Source organism: Glycine soja, chromosome 11 (genome assembly GCF_004193775.1).
Source record: "Glycine soja cultivar W05 chromosome 11, ASM419377v2, whole genome shotgun sequence".
NCBI lineage: Eukaryota > Viridiplantae > Streptophyta > Magnoliopsida > Fabales > Fabaceae > Glycine > Glycine soja.
The window spans coordinates 20916728-20937698 of record NC_041012.1 but is presented as its reverse complement, the minus strand read 5'-3'; the positions used below and the strand labels follow the sequence as shown (position 1 = coordinate 20937698).

At 31.1% G+C, this 20971-nt stretch overlaps 2 protein-coding genes across 2 annotated transcripts; one reads left to right on the top strand and one right to left on the bottom strand.

Moving 5' to 3' along the window:
* Positions 1-1374: 1374 nt before the first annotated feature.
* On the bottom strand, positions 1375-3331 carry LOC114373048. Its single transcript, XM_028330598.1, has 2 exons — positions 2599-3331; positions 1375-1940 (listed from the first exon to the last, which is right to left on the bottom strand). The coding sequence occupies exons 1-2, from the start codon at positions 3329-3331 to the stop codon at positions 1375-1377; spliced, it is 1299 nt and encodes a 432-aa protein (XP_028186399.1).
* A 10765-nt stretch (positions 3332-14096) lies between these two features.
* On the top strand, positions 14097-14973 carry LOC114375265. Its single transcript, XM_028333041.1, has one exon. The coding sequence runs from the start codon at positions 14278-14280 to the stop codon at positions 14779-14781; it is 504 nt and encodes a 167-aa protein (XP_028188842.1). The 5' UTR covers positions 14097-14277; the 3' UTR covers positions 14782-14973.
* The last annotated feature ends 5998 nt before the right edge of the window (positions 14974-20971 follow it).

Genomic DNA, 20971 nt, shown 5'->3' with positions numbered 1-20971 from the left:
AGTTGCTTCTTAGACTTCCATGAAATCAAAGAAGGACCAAGAAATACACAATAACCAGTTATAGATTTTTTGGTATCCGGACAAGCTGCCCAGTCCGAATCACTGAAGGCCGTGAGCTTAAGATCATTAGTGGAAGAGAAGAAAAGGCCTTTCCCTGGACAGCCCTTGACATACCTAAGTATATGAAGTGCTGCATAATAATGACTTTGATGAGGAGAATCAAGGTATTGGCTGAGTTTATGCACAGAAAAACACAGATCTGGCCGAGTATTGGTAAGGTAGATAAGCCTCCCAATGAGTCTTCTATAGCTTGTTGGATTAGGCAGCAGAGTATTAGCAGAAATCTCAGGTTTAAAATTAGAAATCATGGGAACCGAGGCTGGTTTGCAGCCCAAAAGACCAGCATCATCCAACAATTCAAGTGCATATTTTCTTTAAGACAACACTATGCCTGATTTTGACCGAGCAACCTCCAGGCCTAAAAAGAATTTAAGAGATCCGAGGTCCTTAATTTTGAATTTCTGATCCAAAAAGGCTTTAATAGCCACAATTTCATCCAAATTGTTCCCAGTCACGACTATGTCATCCACATAGACCAAGAGAATGGTAATCAACTTGTCTTGGGTCTTAACAAACATAGAATGATCAGAAGAAGACTGGTGGTACCCCAAAAACAGTAGTGCAGCAGTAAGTTTGGCATTCCACTGCTTGCTTGCTTGCTTCAAACCGTAAAGAGACTTTTGAAGCTTGCACACTAAACCTTCTTTAGGAGTTTTAAAACCAGGTGGCACTATCATGTAGACATCTTCAAGTAGATCACTATGCAAAAATGCGTTATTTACATCGAGTTGATGTAAAAACCAATTTCTAGCTGCTACTAAGGCAAGAACTAGTCGAACCGTTGTAAGTTTAACAACTGGAGAAAAAGTCTCACTGTAATCAACACCCTCAAGTTGCGTATATCCCTTGGCAACCAAACGAGCCTTATACCTCTCTATACTAACATCTGCTTTCCTCTTGATCTTATAAACCCATTTAGAACCAATAGGCTTTTTACCAAAAGGCAAGGCAGTAAGAGTCCTGTTTTTGTTACTCTCCAAGGCTGCAATTTCTTTGTCCATAGCATTTCTCCAACAAGCATGTTTCACAGCTTGAGTATATGTCCGAGGCTCAGGGACAGTGGACAAAGAAAGTAAATATGCAGTGTAAGGAGAAGATAAATGAGTAAAAGAGGTAAAATCTGCGAGGGGATAAGGTGTACCTGAAAGATGATGTGCACTGCCCATGGAATTAAGTACATTACATTTGTATTCATTCAGGTATTTAGGAGTAGTTTTGATTCTAGTAGAAAATCTGGTTGGGACAGGGGCTGCATTAGCTGCAGGAAAAAACAGAAGCTACAGGGATTGCATTTGAAGCTGCAGAATCAACAGGCAATGAGGCTGAAATAGGAGAAGAAGGGGCTGATACAGAGTGATCATCAATGGAGGATGATACAACAATGGGTGCCTCTGTACCAGAAGAGTTAGACTCGGTTAAGGGAATGGAAGAGATTGGAGCAGAATGGATAACATCAGAATTGATGTCAATAACAGGTAGATTGGGTGGGAAAATAGAGTCAACAGAGAAAGAAGAGGTATGGTCATGATAAGGAAAAATAGTCTCATAGAAAATAACATGTCTAGACACAAATATTTCTCTAGTATGCAAATCAAAGAGTAAGAAACCCTTGGTACCAAAGGGATGACCGAGGTATATGCATTTCTTGGCTCTAGACTGAAACTTAGTCTTATGGGCTTGAAGAGTGGAAGCAAAGCAAAGTGTACCAAAAACTCTAAGATTACTCAGATCAGGATGAGCATGGTAAACATGAAAATGAGGAGAGTGATTGTTTAAGAGTGGTGTGGGCAGCATGTTAATGATATGGACATCATGTGTTACTGAAAAAGACCAAAAACATATAAGTAGGTGAGATTGAAACATGAGAGATCTAGAATTATTAAGAATGTGTTGATGCTTTCTCTCAACTACACCCTTTTGTTGAGGAGTTTCAACACATGATGTTTGATGAATGATGCCTTTAGATTGGAAAAATGAAGGCATGGCAAACTCAAGACCATTATCATTCCTAATGATTTTAATTACTTTATGAAATTGAGTTTCAACTAAAGCAATAAAATCAATAAGATATTGTTTGGTTTCAGCTTTACTTTTCATGAGTTTAAGCCAAGTATACTTAGATTTCTCATCAACTATGGTAAGAAAGTATTTGTGACCTTGAATGGAAGGAGTGGCATAAGGCCCCCAAATGTCAACATGTATTAAATCAAATGTAGACTCAATTAATGTTGTGCTGCAATTAAAAGATAAATGCTTTTGTTTGGACAAGTGACAAGTATCACACACTTTATTGATATATGTGGGAATATTACAATGGAATTGCTGCAGAATTTTGTAACAAGAATGAGAAGGGTGACCTAGTCTATAATGCCACACATCATGAGTGGAAATATGACTAGTAGTGGTGTTTACATTGTGTAATTGAGAAACTGTCTGACAATTAAAATGCTCAGGAAGAATTAAATAGTAATTAAAGACCTTTGAATTCCTTAGCAGTACCAATAATCTTCAGGCATGTATTCATCTGCAAAAAACACAGATTATGGGTGAAGACAGCTCTACAATCAAGAGCTTTGGTGAGTTTGGTCACAGAAATGATATTCACAGAAAAATGTTCAACATAAAGAACATTGTGCAATATCAAAGAATCGGTTAGAACAATGGTGCCCTTATAGAAAGCCACAACAGTTTTTCCATTTGGCAAAGAGACAGGAACTGATTTAATGGATTGAAAAGAGGAAAACCAGTGTAGTGAACATGTAAAGTGATCTGTAGTACCAGAATCTAAAAGCCAAGGAGCTGTACCTGAAGATGGTTGAACATAGATATTGTGGGAGCTAACCAAATTTGCTGAGCTCACAACAATGGCAATAGGCTTTGCATTAGGAAGCAGAGCAATCAAATTAGCGAGTTGATCTTTGGAGAGACTAAAAAGTGCCTCAGAAACAGCAGATGAATTCAGTTCTTCAGATAAGGAAGTTGTAGCAGAAATCTGATTAACAGATGCCTTCTTGGACTTCCAACCAGGAGGATAACCATGCTTTGCAAAGCAAGTATCAACTGTATGATTGTTTCTGCCACAATGTGTGCAATGGCGAGATTGTCCTTGTTTAGAGTATCCTCTACCACGACCTGGAGAGGCAGTAGTAAATGAAGGTGCAGACTGCACAGCTAACACAGCAGTAGGAGTGGGAAGAATTGCCAAATTCATATGCCTTTCTTGTTGTGTGATGATGGAGAAAACCTTGTCAAGAGAAGGCAAGGGATCAAGCATAAGGATTTGAGACCTAGCCTAGTTATAAGGATCATTGAGGCATTGAAGGAAACACAAGACACTATCAATGTCTCGATATTTCTGCATAGCCACAACTGATTTGCATGAACCAGTGGGTGAAGACTCACATGAAGGGATCGACCTGAAATTGCAAAGTTCGTCCTAGAGAATCTTGACCTTAGTGAAGTAATTTGTGATCGAGAGATCACCTTGCTTCAAAAAATAAAGATCAGAATGTATTTGAAGAATTTGAATGTAGTCGCCTTGAGAAAACCGATTGCGCAGTGCATTCCACACATCAGAGGCTTGAGTGAGCCAAATGACGCTGGTTGCAATTTCTGGTGTCATAGAATGATTGATCCAAGATCGAATCAGGTTGCTGCATCGTTTCCATTGAGCGAAATTAGGATCGAAATCACTAGGTTTCTGAATTGTACCGTCAATAAACCCTAATTTGTTCTTCATTTCGAACACCATGGTCATCGCTTGTGCCCAGTCGTGGTAATTCGATCCATCAAGCATTGCTGTAACAATCTTGCTTGAAGGATTTTCATTAGAGTGTATGAAATAGGGATTAGAGAAATCTTGAATAGACGAAACGGTGGAAGTCACCGCGAGTGAAGGAGTAGAAGATGCGGAAGCAGAAGAAGCCATTGAAAGAATGTAATCAAAGATTCGCAGAGATCGTGAACGAAGAATTACAAGAGAAACTCAGAGAATCAAATCACGAAAGATAAAAAAACATGCCAAACACGAAAATCGTGAATCGCAAGAAAGAGAAAGTTCATCAGAGAGAGCAATTAACAACTGATACCATGTTAGATTTGTGAAAATGAGCTCTGATTATTGATTGGGGAATAATTCCCTATTTATACAAGTAACAAATGCAGAGTTACTTGTACAATAAAATATTGGCTTATTCTAACACATTGCAAGCAGCTACAACATCCTCCTGAGCTTTTTAAAGTTCCCAAGTAGCAGTAAAGCGACCAACATCTTTACCAGAATCAGAATATCCAACCATAATCTGCACATACAATTTATAATACTATTAGATGAGTTTCACATAATAGACATAACAAAAAATGAAATGACTCTAATTAAATTTATACCTCTTGATGTCCATTATGGTTCTTAATGAAGTAGAAGTAGTACCAGGTGATGAGGACGAGGAGGAAGACGATCATGGAGACAGGGTGTCAGAGGAGGCTAAGGAAGACGATGTGGAGTGTGACGGTGGCATAGTTGAAGCAGAAGTGGCTCAGGTTTCTTCGGACTCCGATCATGACGTCGTCATAGAAGTAAGGGCAGGAAAAGGCTGAGCGGTCTAGAAACTCGTGCCATGGATGGGGAGTCACTGAGGAGGTAGTGGTGGTTCCAGTAGGAGTGGCGTCAGCAAAGGTGCCATAGCCAGCGGTGGAAATGTGGGACATTTGGGGTTGTTGGTTACATCTGGAATTTGTACATTGATGGGATGCAATTTGATTGTGAATTGGGATTTTGAGATTCAGAGACCACGGAAGAATGGGGCAGGTTTCTCTCTCTCTCCCTCCCTCTCTCTCTCTCTCTCTTTAGGGCTATTTAATCAGCATTGTGAAACGACGAAGACAATGTATGTCCAAGCGCTAATCATGTTGGAGTTTTTTTAGGGTTTGTTCTTTGGAGAGTGAGGGAGTGCGTAGAAGAGTAGCTAGAGGGACACAATAAATATTAAAAATAGCAGACAATTTTTTAAGATGATTTTTGTATAACTGTTATAGAATGATTATATTTATTTACAAGAATGTCACCGCGTTTTTTCTAAAACGATTTTTTATCAACCGATGTAAAATTAATGTCTTAAAAACTCATTTTTCAAATAGTGAGAAGTAAATGTATTTTCAGGATTAATAATTCCAAATTTATATTTCCAAGAATAATATTTGTATGACTTGAAATAAATAAGTGTTGCAAATTTCGCATTTCTGGATGCCTCTATTTTTACTTTAACCAATACTACCACATATATACTCACATCACGTCTATATATCACGATAGAAAATATTTTCAACATATGCAGAACTGGTGATGAAGGCATTTAATTAATACCAATCCAATTACATATCTCCATTCAATTTGATTGTAGCCAATTGAACCGGTGCATGCACCATCGAAATATATAGATTCCTATAAGCCAATTTATCTAGGACCAAGAGCTTGTTTAATATTAGATTTTGTTGGATACTAACCCACTCGTGGATAGAAAACATATTCAAGTTATTTATTGGTCTTGCCAGTTAACATCAATGCTTAAAATTGATCTCGATCTCGATCTCCGTTGTTCTCCAAGATCCCATTCAATGTTTCGAAACATGAAGCAGTACTTACAAAATTATATTTAGATTTGGTGGTTACAATAACATCCCGAGGAAGTTGATGAGGTAAAGCTCTAGCTACTTAACATGCACAACCATGTGGAAAAGAAGATACCATACATATATAATCTAACCTATGTGATGTGACAATCGTTTAATTGACTGCAGAGAAGGGAAGAGGCTTATTGCTTTCTATTATTATTATTTTTTAATTTTAGGTTAAATGTTTTTTTTTCATGAAAAATATCGTGAGTTTTTGTTACTCTATAATATGATGCATGGGATCTTTCTGCGGCTCTATAATATGTGCTTCTTTTTTTTTTTTTTTTTTTCATTTTTTTGGTACTCTAACATAAGAAGCAGATACTTTTCATTATATCGATGTAACATATTCAGTTCAGGAGTATATACTATATACAACTCATCAACGGCATTTAATTCAGTCTTTAGGTATGGTTTTATATACAATATTAAAATTAAAAATTTTAAGGTTTGATTCTAATTAATGAGAATATGCCTAATGGGGTTGATTTCATGCAAATGTAATATATATTACATCCTCTCAAAATATATATATATATATATATATATATATATATATATATATACATATATATATATATATATATTTATTTATTTATTTATTGAGAGAGGATGTAATATATATTCAGCTATTTTCTAAGTATTATTGGTATTACATTTATAGCATTAACAAAATTGTCGTATATGTGCATGTCTATTTCAACGTATACGTGGATAATAACACGTCTTCATGCCAGGCCACTAAAGCGATTACATTTTGATTTTAGGCTTTTTAGCAAAGTAGCTTGTATGTTTACCACAAATGAAAAGCGAACTAAAAAAAATTTAACTGGTAGATCAGCATCAATGAGAAAGCCAAAGACGCAAAAGCCATTAACAACAAAGAACTTGGATCTTTGATGAAGAAAAAAAGGTCACTAATTGGTTTGATGGTCTCAAATCTCATGCAGGGTCATTTTAACGATGTTCAACCAACCATTTCAAGATTTTCGACAGTGCTGGTAATCAAGCCTTACTTTCTTCACGTATACCAAGAGATGGGCATATTTCACCAACTCTACCCAAATAATTTGGATATGGTTATTGGCATGTACGTAGTTGTTTTGTACTGTTCTAGAATGATGACTCTACTCTCCAAGAATATTGGTGCTTGCTGTTTTTACCGAGTTCTCCACTCCTTCGATCTATTAGAGGTTACCTTATTCTTAGTCTGAATTTTGTCTTCGATGTGGGTGATATACCTAAAAAGGAATTCTAATGATAAAGTCAGTATCGTATCTGATTCAGGTGTATATAGTGAGATGAAGCCGATACCAAGAAATTTACATCATTCACACATTTTGTTCAATTAACTCAATTAGACACCTTTGACAGTAAAAAATGTGATTTGAAACTAAATATCAATTTTTTATCTCCTAACTTCTTTTTAATTAGATTATAAAATTAATAGTAATCTAATTTTTTTAAGAAATTTTATCTCAATGTTATATTTTATCAAATTTTAGTTATTATATAATCAGATTTATCTCCTACCTTTCTTAAATCATAAAATCAATAGTGATTTTATCCTTTTAAATAAATTTTATCTAAATATTATATTTCATCAAATTTTAGTTATTGTATAATTAGTTTTTTTTTCTTTGTTAATATCTAATTGTTAAACTCTATTTTTTGTAACGAGGTTTTGTCTTCTGTATCTCATATAAAAGTGTTATTGGATTGATTAGAGATTATTATAATTTTCAAATTAAGAAAACACATAATAACAATCAATCATTGTAGTAATGAGTTACGAGCCTACAACATTAGCAAGATGCAAAAGTTGAAAGATATTAACATCACACAAAAGAAAAGAATTTTCAAATATGATATTTAATGTTTTAGTATATATTGAAAATAAAATTGTTGAAAAATTAGTATAAATTCAATTATTAATTTTTTTATTTTCATGGCATAAAAAAAATGTTTTATATTTTGATAGATTATTAATGTAATATTTAAGATATTGAAACTTCATACTTTAAATGTTTTGTATAAAAATTAATGAAATATAATTGATAGATGAATTTTAGTTTTTGTATTTGTCCCTCCCCACCTCTCATCCTAATCTGGGTCTGCCTGAACTTACCTTCTCCTATGTTGTCCTCTTTCTTATAATGACCATCAATACCGAGTTAGTAAGTGCCTCAATATGGTCCACTAAGGATGTGTGTGCATAGTGGTAGTCGGTTGGCGCATGTTCCGGTACAGTACATTTGATGTTTGATATATTTCCTCTGATACAAATTATAAGATCATTTTTTAAAATTTATTTTTTTTATAAGATTTTTTTTTAATTTTTAGGTGTATTAATTATTTTTTTTCTACTTAGTCTGATTTGATTATTCTATAGAAAAAGAATAAAGAAAATTTTGAAATGATAATATAAATAATTAATAAATTTTAATATAATAATTACTTTTTCTTAAGAAGCATCAATTCGTTAAAAGAATTTTATAATTAGGAATAAAGGTATTATTGTTTTTTAAGGGGATATAAGATTGACTCATAGGTTAAAAAAATAATAAAAAAAGAATGCGACGAGCGGAGGAATTAGATGTCAAAAATTTAAATTTTTTCAACTAATATTTATAACAAAACTAATAAATTAATATTTTCGAAAAAAAACATAATGTTATTTTTCATATCAGACATTGATGGATACTTTGGTTCAACATCTTTTCACAACCCTAGGTAGGAATTTAGTTTTATCCATGGTTCCTTTTGTGTTCTTACATTTTATTTGTTTATGTCCTATTTGATGACTTGTCTCTGTAAATTATCAACAAATTAGTGTAGTGTTTTTAAATTTTTAACGACATTGCAGCCATAATTTAACTAAATATTTTATAAACAAAGTGTATAGAAAAATAATTTGATTATTCCCATAAAATTTTATGGAATCCTCTTGTGCAATAAGACATACTTTAATTACCAATGTGTATTATTGCGTATAGGTAGTATCAAAACCAATAATAAAAATCTGGGGTGGGGGTTGAGGATCTGGGAGATCTTCTAAAATATATTACTAGTATTATAAATCCAAACTCTAACCCATTACGGGAAATGGTACTATGGTACACATCCTAAATTTGTCGTGTACCGAAACTGACTTGCTATCATTTGGACCTGTTCCTTTATGTCAATTTTGTCGTTTGCTTGAAAAAAAAAACTGGTTACCACGTTCACAATGATATTTAACCTTTTGATAAATAAAAAATTTACTTTATTATTCATTCACAAGTTGATATTTTACCAAAAAATCACAAATTAATACTATATATGTATGATAAATTTATTATTCTTAAACAGCTCTGATTTCATCTCTAATTATAGGATTTTCTTAAAAAAAATTGTTTATACATTTTTATAAGATTATTTTTTAATTTTTAGATGCATTAATTATTTTTTCCTACATATCTTTACCTAATTATTTTCTTCAAACATTAATGAAAAAAATAAGTGATTAGAGAAATAATAAAAAAATAATTTTAAAATAATAGTAAAAATAATTGATAAATTTAATATGATTAATTAAATTAATTAGAAACATCAATTAGTTAAAAAAATCTTATAATTATGAATGAACAGAGTATATATATTAAAAATTATATTTAACTATCACAACTTAATTTTTTTTTGCCTTCCTAATCAGTGTTTAAAAAACATTGATTGAAAAACTAATGATGGTTTTATTAAAAATTATGATAAATATACTATTAATATTTCTTTACTTTTATTTTCCTAATCATGATCAATATTGTTTTCTTTTTGTTAACAAGCTTATATGCATTTTCTTGGGTTGTTTCAAACTTTATACACTGAATCACATATAACTAAGCACAATGCACCGATGGATTTGCTTTGGCTTCCCACGTAGGAGAAAAGTGGATACCCCTCTAAGCCATTCATCATAACAAACAATGCCAGCTATTAATTGACAATTTTATAGTAGTAGTATGGCTCAAGATGAAGACCAATCATCTGAATCTCAATCCTGTACCTAGAGATGATAGTTCCTCGGGATGTTAACTTTAACTTTCACAAGTAAAAGAACATGCACTCGACTCATGAGTTGACTGATATCAGTGATATTACAATAACAGAACGAGCCTCTCGAGGTGATGGTTGTGAGCAGTTTAATATTTTAAGGTCATTAGTTAAAAAATATATATTTATTATGCAAATTATAAAAAGTATAAAAAAATGAAGAATATAATTTTGCATATTTTAATAATTTTTTATATTTTTTTAATCAATATTATAAGGACATTGATTAATGTTTATGTAATTATAAAATTACTTTATAAAGTTAAGAATATAGTTCTAATTAAGAAATAAAAAATGGAAAATTGTTAGTATTAAAATATGTCAATAATAAATTTTTACTATGATTTCTAATATATATCTTTTTAATATAAACTTTAATATATATTTTTTTTATTTTAAATCCCTTAATCAATTTCCTTAAAATATTGGTTATAGACCCTTAAGATTATGATATTTCTTTTGTACGGATACAATTACAAAGATTATTTCTAATTGTTTATTGAGACTATTTCTTTTAAAAAATCTGAAAGCATTTAAAGATGTAATGTTTCTTCTCAACCTATTTTTTTTTCTATATTCAGCAAAAAAAACAAAAAAAAATTCTATTCACGAGAAGTTAGAATTCAAGGACCTAACATTATCGTTATTTGAATCAAATAACTGTTGGTATTAAGATTATGATATGATGTGATTTTTTTAAAAAAAAAAACTAGAATGTATCTAGGATTTCTATTTGGTATGCAACCAATTTCTCTACAACTGAATCGATCCATTTTGGAGTAAAATAGTAGTACTCCGGACATTAAAATATAAATATAAGCAAAAATATTATGGTGATTAAAAAAATCTGTTTATGCCATTTAATTCTACTAATTATATTATAAAAATAAACTTTTTTCCCCTAAACATTCATTAAAATTTGATATTAAAAATAAAAGATTTATTAAAACTAAAATCACAATTAATGGAAAGACATTTTTAGAACATATCATTAAATATGATTAAAATAATTAAAATTTATTTATATTTAAATTCAAAAATATATCTTTTTACTTATATTTAAGTTCAAGTTCAAAGAGTACCTCTTGTCATGAATTTATGCTTCAATCCAAATTCATCATCAATTTTAATCAAGAGAATAAGTATGAAATATATTACTTGTGTTAACAACTTTAGTAGAAATGATCGATTATATAGACAGTATACTACTATAGTAGTAACAGGGTAGCATTAATTTTGTAGGATATTATAATAATCAAATAAATGATTATTACCCATCATTTATACATCAATACTAGTAGTTACTTATTAATTAAGCACACTTATTTAGACTTCAAGGAAGTTAAAAATAGTGTGGTTGATCAATTAATGGGGTTTCCACCTTGGCTTTAGTGTTAGAGACAGACTAAGGTCACGTTGTTCAATAATGGATTATTAGTTAGTACCTCTAATTAATTAAGCTTCTTTCTTTCTGTTAGATTCAATACTAGTGCACTAGGAATCTTGCAATGGCAAGCCTCGTGCGTTCCTTTAACTACCACAATAGTTTATGAGAGAAGCCCTTCTTTGGTTGAGGTTTTCATGCTGTTGTGGTCGGTGCCTGAAACCTAAGTGCCACGAAGCTTCATCATCTTTACAGTACTATGTGCATCATCTAGCCAGCACACCAACACCACTATCTTCCAAAATTTGCAGTTATACTTACAAATCACACGGAAAAGGATTAAGGAAAAAAGGACAGAACAAAAGTGAAATGTACATATTGGTTAAAATGTAAGATCTAGGTGACATTAAGCAATCGTAAATGTTACATTTTTTTTATATTTATGATGTAAAAGCTAGCTTTTGTATATATCCAAAAAAATGTTAGTCCAAATCGAAAGAGATTTTTCTTCTTGACCGTTTGTCTCAAGTTTGAACTTTCATCAAGAAACTAATCCTGAGATATTAATTATGGAGACAATAAAAGAGCCCAGCCAGCACATAGCTAGTTAAATACATGAATAAAACATGAGAAAGCCAGCCACATAATAGTTCAATAATATATATATATATAATTTCAGGACAGTTACAAGCATATAACAAAATATAAGAAACGAAAAATTTACATATATATTTGAAATGAAATGAGTTTGAAAAATTAATCAGAAAAAAACATCAATTTTATAAAAATTGGAATTTATATTTTTTTATAATCATATTGTTGGTGTGAAATATTTATTAATTTTGTTAATTATTAATTTTCATCAGAGAATTGGTTATCTTTAATAAAATTCTTCCTTTTCAATTCGGAATAATTAAAATTGATGATTTATTGGTAAATGAAAAAATATAAATGAATGAAAAAACACGTATTCTGATCCATTAAAACATGGGGCGACGCCGATGGAGAGAGATCTGATCACCGAATTTTGTAGACTTGACGGATCGTCTAATTTTCACACGGTTTCGACCAAAATTTTTCTGATCCATTAAAATTGAAGGAATATAATTTCTTTATTTTTAGACAAAAATTATGTAAGCATATATATATGGAGCCTATTAGTTTCATCAATCATGAGTTGTGCACATCATTACCTAATTTCTTTCATGAAAAAAGGACATACAAACATCTGTCATAAAAATAAGTTTTTTGAAGTGATAGAAATATCACATCATGGGTAGTCCCCATTCCCTCCAATTATATATATGAAACATGAAAGGTAACTAGCTTGGTACGTAGGATGAGCTAATTAATATTAATTGGCTTGGTCCACAATTTAGTTTTAACTAAAAGGAAAAAAAAATTCTTGTATTACTTATGATCAGTATGAATATAACTAGAGGATTACTGCATCAATAATTAAGTTGAATCATTGCCCAGGTTGGTGGAGAGCTAAGCAATATACTTTCGACCTATGCTTAAGGGAGTTAATTAATCATCACTAACAAACCAACATTCCTTTTAACATTGTTAACACCTATTTATGTACATATGAGTATACAAATACACCCAAAACAAGTAAAGCCACTCTAATTGATGGGTTGCTTATATTGATTCTTTAAATACAGTAACTTGAGGATTAATACTACTAAAGTAAACACGTTTTTCGTACTATTCTTCTAAAAAATGTTTATATAAGCAACTATAAACAAGGTTGCTTAATTAACTATTAAAAAATGAATTTTCTAAATTAAAATGAGAATTTTTTTGTGAATAGTAAAATGAATACTAAGTTAAAAATTTGAGTTCTATTTTGGAAATTTGGAATGAAAACTAATCTAACTCATGGGTTTAGTTGAGAAAAGAACATTGGTCTAGAAATGCAAGTGCTTAATCACTTATATATGCAGCATTTTAGTTTCGGGACACACCGCCGTACGTATTTGAAGATATGTACTTTCCCAATGCAATACGTACCTAAGTTTTTTTTATTTATATTTTAAATATTGGGGATTAATTTGAAGCCTAGCTAGCCTGAATATTATGACCTAGGGATTCTGTTGGTAAACATGGTTACCCTTAAACGCGGATTTCATAGATTAAATTAAGAAACGGTTAAGGGTCTTAACCTTATTCTCCCTTTAATTTTTTTCCATACTTTTTTTTTGTCTCTTTTATCGGTGAATGAGTTTCATGTTAGGTGCCATTATTTATCTATTTCTTCATGACCTTCGTACAGTTGATCACACTACTTCCCATGGCAGCTTCTGAATCTAAATTAATTTTTGATAAACCAAGGTCTCAGTTTACGGGAAATGATATTTTGTACTCTTCTGGTTATTTAATACTACAGAGAAATAACAATAATTTAGTGCATAAAAGTAAAGTTTTAATTAACTTCAAAACTTTTACAATTACTATATATCCCCTATTGCATGCACACATTTAATGGCTTCCCGTATATGTACATTTATTATTCTAATATATATTTCATAGATCCATAACCAATCTTGGCAAAGTTACTTATAGCAGTCACTATAGTTCTTAAAGCAACACAAGACGGCTAGTCACAACCTACACACACAAGTTAAATACATGTACAAGGAAGCCAACCCCACCATGTGAGTATATATATTCAAACCCCAAAAATTTGAAAGTCACATTTTTTTAAAGGGCACTTTCGTCAATTTGAATCAACCCAGTTCCATAATTATTAACTAAAACATCATCATCACCCAGCATTATTATTAAATCCTCCCTTTGCATTACAAGTACTACGGTTGTTGCTATATATACACAACTCCTCCTCCACCCTCTTCCCTTGTTCAAACAATTTCCCCAACATTCAAAGTTGTACTTAATCTTAGCCAAAAAGGCCTATAAAGGTATATATATACCTTCTTTTTTTTCTGATCAGGATTCAAACCCTAGATCAGTTTTAATTAGTTTCCTAGTTTTATTCATAGTGTGCAAGAATGGGAAACAGCTTAAGGTGTTGTTTGGCTTGTGTTCTTCCATGTGGAGCTCTAGACTTGATTCGAATAGTCCATTTGAATGGCTATGTGGAAGAGATTACACGTCCAATCACAGCAGGAGAGGTTCTCAAAGCAAACCCTAACCATGTTCTAAGCAAACCTAGCTCTCAAGGCGTCGTTCGCCGGATTTTGATCCTTTCACCGGAGACCGAGCTCAAGAGGGGCAGCATCTACTTCTTGATCCCGGAATCTTCGCTGCCGGAGAAGAAACGGCTAGCCGGAAAGGGAAGAAATGTTGGTGGTGATAATGATATAAAAAAGAAACCATCAACATTGAAAGGGAACAAGGGTAGTAGTGATGATGATTATTCTTCACTATCACAAGGGTGCCTCAATAAAGCCACTCACAAAGGTTCTAAAGAGAAGAAATCGTCGTGCCGGGATCGCCGGAAAGGCCGCATCGGAATATGGAGGCCTCATTTGGAGAGTATATTGGAAGATTAGTCGGTTTTTTGTGTCGCTGGCCGGTGGCCGGAATCCAACATGGCTGGAAAAAAGAAGAGGAGAAAAAGAAGAAGAAATATGTTAAATTATTGAAATATAGCAACAGGACTTTTTTTTTTGTTCCCTTTTGTTTTATAAATGTATGTGGGAATTTGATTTTGTGGATAAAAAAGTTTACCTTACTTTCAAATTGTCTTGCTGAGTTGAATTTGATAAATTCTCTTAATCTGTTTCCTTTCCAACAATAAGGTAAAAAAAAAAAGAAAGAAAAAAAAAACTTGCCAATTAAGAGTGAAGATTTCAAGTTTGTACCAAGCGATTTCCAACCTCAAGTTCATGCAAATATCATCCTTTTTCTTTATTTATGTCTGTTGATATGTATTGAAGAAAAATGAGTGTTTAACTTTAATTTGTACCCCGCAATCGGAATGCTTATCTATTTATCTTAAATGGTTTGTCCAAATGAAACTTTATTTATTTTAATTTTTTCATAAATGAAACTTTAATTTAAGAGTAGTTTCATTTTATAAGCAAAATAATTGTGGTATCCAAGTTTCTTTTTGATAGTGCTTAAAAATAAATTTTGAATGTAACCCATTATCCAACGGTTAAGCCAAGTTTAATTTCCGTTATTTAAGTGGAACATGCATGTTAGAACATATATGTCTACTAAAGGAATTTATCTATAGAAAACGAAACTAAAGAAAAAGTCTTAAGCTGACAATATTATTTCAATTATATATATAACCAATTTTGTTGGCCTAGAATGTCATTCCAACTTAATTAAGGTAATGAACAGCTGTAACAATATTAACTATTGCAACAATCTAAGAACCAATAATTAGAAAATGTACAAGTGAGCCTTTAAAAAAAAATGTACAAATGTTTTTAGTTCTCGTCAAGAAGTCAAAGGTAAAACTTGAGCATATAAAATTAAATAATCTATTTTTTAGGAAACAGGGAGGGAATTTCGGATAACAACCTTATTATAATTTTTAAGCAAAATATATATAGATTTTTCTCCAATTAAGGTTAATGATTGCAAGTCTACACTAGCTTCATCCCCAACCTTTTTTTTATAAGATTTTATGGATGAATTCATGCAATGTCAGTGGAATGAGTTGGTTTATATAACAGTAATTTAAATTTGAGAGTTTTTATATAAGATATAAGTTATATAACTTATTTTTTATTTGATTATAATTATATAAAATTATTTTAGAAACTATTAGTTAAACCATTTCTTAAAATCATTAGAAATTTGTTTTTTTATATTCTATTTTATTCAAAAGATTTAAAAACAATTTTTTTTTATAAAAAAAAGTTGAAACAAATCACCTGATCAATTAACTTTGAACCTGGTCTATTTGAATATAAGTCTAGAAGTGCTCCTAAGAGTTCTTTTATTAAAAAAAAAATTATATTTTCAATAAAAAAAACTCTCATAAATTACTTATGATTTGTATCCAAAGATACTCTTATTGTTAGGTGTATTATATTTTAAGAATTTAACAAAAAAACGTTAACAATATTAATACTTTTTACATGATTATTAATTTTATATTGTTATGTAGGCTAAGATATTATTAACTTTGGAAATAATTACTGATAAAATCATTTTTAATACTATGATTTTAATTGGTTAATAGTTTAAAACTTTGCACACTTACAAATTAATCATATTTCCAATGTTTGTTAACATCTATAAAAAAAAAAAACTCAATTAGAGTCGATCACTTGTGAATCATAAACAATTAATGAGTGTATCTGTGACTAATTAAGTGGTTAAAATAAATACTTAGTCTTTAATTAAGGTTTGAGTTAAATATATTTTTAGTTTTCTAAATTAAAAATAATATTTTTGAATTCCTTAAATTTTTAAAATATTTTTTTAATTAGTCTCTTGTAGTAAAAAAAAACCACACCTTAAATCCTGCATTCAAACTACAAAAATCAGGCAGGAGAGAATAAAAAAATATTTCACAAATATGAGGGACTAAAAAAATATAAATTTTAATTGAAAGATTAAAAAAGACATACCATCAAATTTATGTCACTAAAAATATAATTAAACCTTAATATTTTGACACGCCTTAAATTTTAGTTAGCACTGTTTTTGTTTTTATTTTTATTTTTATTGTAATCTTTTATAGTCTCGCTGATTCAGTTTCGGTCCTTTATTAAGTGTAGGGATGAATATGTAATGAAAAATAGAGATCTATTAAAATTACTAAGAGTAAACTTTAAATGAGTGAAAAATAATATATACTAATGTTATACAGATGGGGTTAATTAATTGTTTTTTTTATAAAAAAAAAAACTATAGGAATCAATATAAAAAAGAATAACATTACTTACACGCTTCAATATTTTAGAAAGTCCATTAACATCCTTCATTTGTTATTATCTCTCTTCTTGTTGCATCAATACTTATTACATTTCTCTCTCTTTTTCTATTATTTTTCTCTCTTTAAATGTATTTTATCATATGGGTCTTCAAGAAACATTTCCCTATAAAATAAGGGACCAAATTAATTTAAATGAAGTGAAACTATATATGGACTAACTGTTTATATAGTTTCCTTAAAAAAAATTTATATATAGTTTAACTCCTTTTGCGTTATTACTCTCATATCTAAATATAAAATTGCTGAGCAACTTGTGCTTTTATATTAAACAAGAAAATAAATATAAAAAAAAACTGGAAGAAAATGTTGAAATAAATTTCGGGTTGATGAATGAGTATGACTACTCACTAGAAGAGTGACGATATTTATTTAGTTATAAAATCAGAAACCATTTTGGCAAGAAATTAAGTAGATATAGATATATATTATAGAAACATTAATAGAAAGAGAAAAAATTAAGGTGGGGCTTGATCTTTTGTATGAGAAATATCATACATATAGGTTATATTGAATAAAATATTTCAACTAATTTTTTTATACAATTTTATATATTTTTTAATTATTTTAATAAATTATTATTTTTTAATTTTAACTAATTTTTTCAACTAATTTTATCCAACATAACCCAAAATACATAATTTCAAAATTAAAGTAAACGTGGGTAGCTTATCTTGTTGTCTTTCAAACACCCAAGTTCTCAAATAGCGACATCTCCACGCTACATACATTCGTAAAGAAACAAAAGCTAACAAGCTGGCATATCTTCCTTAACTTATTTCTCATTAATTACTCAGTTCTTCACACGGATTCTCCTTTCTCTCTCTCTCTCTCTCTCTCATGCTAATACTATTAGACATTTCTTTACATGCACATCCCTTTGCCAGTCCAACTCATTCACACACACATATATATATTATACTAATTCGTTTGGACCCTTAATTATGCCTACTTTGGCTTCACTCCACTGTGTAGATCGATCGACATCTGTTTTGGTGAACCTGAACTAAAATTAACTGATTGTTGTTAGTTTACTTTTTTCGAAATCAACTAGTTTAAATTTTGGTTTTAACCACTAAAATATAGGATTGATTCGGAAGCCCTTCTTAATTACAAGGCAAAATGTTGCCGATTTCAATAAGAAATTACAGAGGTAAATTTATCTGAGACTATAGGAATATTAACTAACTGTAAAAAATACGGACACTAGTTTAAGATTATATATATGTCTTTTAATTAATCTTAAGCAAGGAAAATTTAATGAATCTTGGTTAGAGTATCCATAATATATATGATTTCTTAAATAAGTTATTTATCTTAACTTTGTAAGCCTATAATATCATATAGATTTAAATATTTTATACAAAAATTTACTTTAATATTATGGTTGTTAAATTTCACTTATTTTTTGGATCTTACAACAAGTTAATTTCTCTCTTTACTATTAAAAAATTGTCTTTTCACGTCGCGATATCTACGTCGGTTACCAAAAACAAATGTAGTACATAGTACGATGACAATTTTGTAATTAAGTTCAACTATATTACGCCGTTAACGACGGTTTTTATAAAACCGCCTTTGATGTTAACGTTACTAAGGCGGTTTTGTAAAAACCGTCTTTGATCCCAAAGGTCTTTTAAAATTATTTTATTTATTTTCTCTTTCATTAATTCACAACAACAACATGATGAACCTAAAGCTAATTAAAAAGCTTCGAGAAATGGGATGCACCTGAGGAGAACCACAGAGAAGGACGCAGAGGAAGATTGAAGTTCTTTTCGGAGATAATAAACCAAGAAGCACAACAACCACACCCTGGAGAAGGGAACGCTCCAGAGAAGAACCCTCACTGTGTCGTCGTGGTGTTGTCAGAGAAGGACGCAGGGGGGCGTCAATTTCTTTTGTCGTTGTGGTGTTGTCAGAGAAGAAGCCCGTCGAGGCCGCGCGACACAGAGTGGAGAAGACCATGAAGCGGTAACCTCTCTCTCTATTTTCCCCCTTTTCACTTCTACTTAGGGTTAGGTTTCTCTCTCTCTCTCTCTCTCTTCAATTCTTTAGGTTTTTCTTTATGTTTCTTCCTTTTCATTCAATTTTTAGGGGTTGTGTAACTGTAATTGCAGAAAATTGTTGCAGAAAATTGGTTCACAATGGGCATTAGTATTATGTGATGTTAAAAAAATGTGTGACACGGTATAGTGTTTATGCCGTCTACTTCTCTTATTTTCTCTATCTTTATCTTTCGAGGAGGAGTCGATGGTGGCCGAGCACGGTAGCGTGAGCAACGATAGTGATGGCGACTACGACGATGATGATGAATTGGACGAGGTGTTCAGCTTCGGGACGTCGTTTGTGGACGTTGTCGCTGTCGATTGGCTCTCGCAGAAGGTGTCGAGGGGCGTGCATATTAGGTTTTTGATTTTCCTTTTGTTTTTTAAAATGGATAATTAGATTTTTTTATTGGTGATTGTGAATATCTTCTTTCTTATGTGTGTTAAATTGGTGAAGAAAATAATAATAACAAGTTCCGGGTGTGTTTAATTGGTTCGTTCAAATCTTCCTTGTTTGAACATTTTTTTCATGCGTAACCATAACATTTTTAGGAAACCACCAATGCAATATATATGCTTTTCTGTTCTTAATATTGAAAAGAAAAGAGAAAAGTAACCGTAGAAAAAGAAATTAAAGTGCAATTAATTGCAGTTCACTGTGTTACACCAAGTGAATAAATTCAATTTCACCCCCTTCCCCCCTAACATTCCTGATGACCCTACGAAAATCTCTCAAATTTATCTAAACAATATAACGTGTACACAAGCTTCCCATTAATACCTACTTCTCTTTGAGTTTGTCTTGCATTTCATGTTAATAGTTGGCTGTCCTTTTTATGCATATTATGGTGTTATGTGAGTTTGTCTATCAATTAATTCCAGTGCTATTTTTTTCTTCTCTATGTATAATTTATATTAATTGGTGCTTGCTATTTGAAATAACACAGACTTGGTGATTAAGGTCATTCTCTGATGTTGATAATAGCCCAGCATCTTTGCTGGCTGTTAGTGGCAACAACAATGTACATGCTTTATATGACTTTTTACTAAATTACAGGTGACTAACCTTTTAAATTCTTTATAGCTTCCTTTCCAGGTTTTTTAATTGAGACTTTGGCATGTTTTGGTAAATAAGTTAACTAAGCATTTATTCTTAGGAAGGTCATCGGTCACATTCATTGTCCTAAATTAAATCAGACTTATTTGATGTTTACTCTTATATTTTCAATCATGTGTTGCTAACTAATGTTTTTTTGTCTGCACTCTGCAGATTTCTGTTGACCTCACTGTCTAGTGTGGACGTACCTGTCTTATGCTCTCCTGTGCCATTTCAAAATTCTGCTTTGTCTTCCTGACGTATGTCCTTGGCTTCATTTTCTTTCCATTTAATTTCTCATGTTCTTTGATTTTGTAATTTGTCAATTTAAGTTGATTATTGAACCTTTTTATTCTTTTTTTGGAGAATTTTTCCTTTATGAAAACTCTGACTAAATGGTTAATCTAGCTGTGTGTTAATTGAAAGCTACTAGCTATATGTGATTTTCCATTGTTGGGCTTATGGTAGCGTATAGAGCAAAGTTAAGACTATGAAGAATGGATACTAAAATTGGATAAGTTTCTCATGTCCTTTATTATTGATTTCATCTATATTTATAGAGTAACAAACTTTGTTTTATGCTAAATCTGTTATAACATAATTTCAATTTGGAAAATACCAACTAAACTGAACACGTGATG

What these genes read in the sequence shown, in the direction of transcription:
- LOC114373048 (XM_028330598.1), bottom strand. Translation starts at nt 3,331, where the DNA reads ATGAATTTGGCAATTCTTCCCACTCCTACTGCTGTGTTAGCTGTGCAG. An exon ending in TACTGCTAAGGAATTCAAAG is followed by an intron (nt 1,941 to 2,598) that starts GTCTTTAATTAC and finishes GGTCTTTTTCAG; the next exon opens with TAACACATGATGTCCATATC.
- LOC114375265 (XM_028333041.1), top strand. Translation starts at nt 14,278, where the DNA reads ATGGGAAACAGCTTAAGGTGTTGTTTGGCTTGTGTTCTTCCATGTGGA.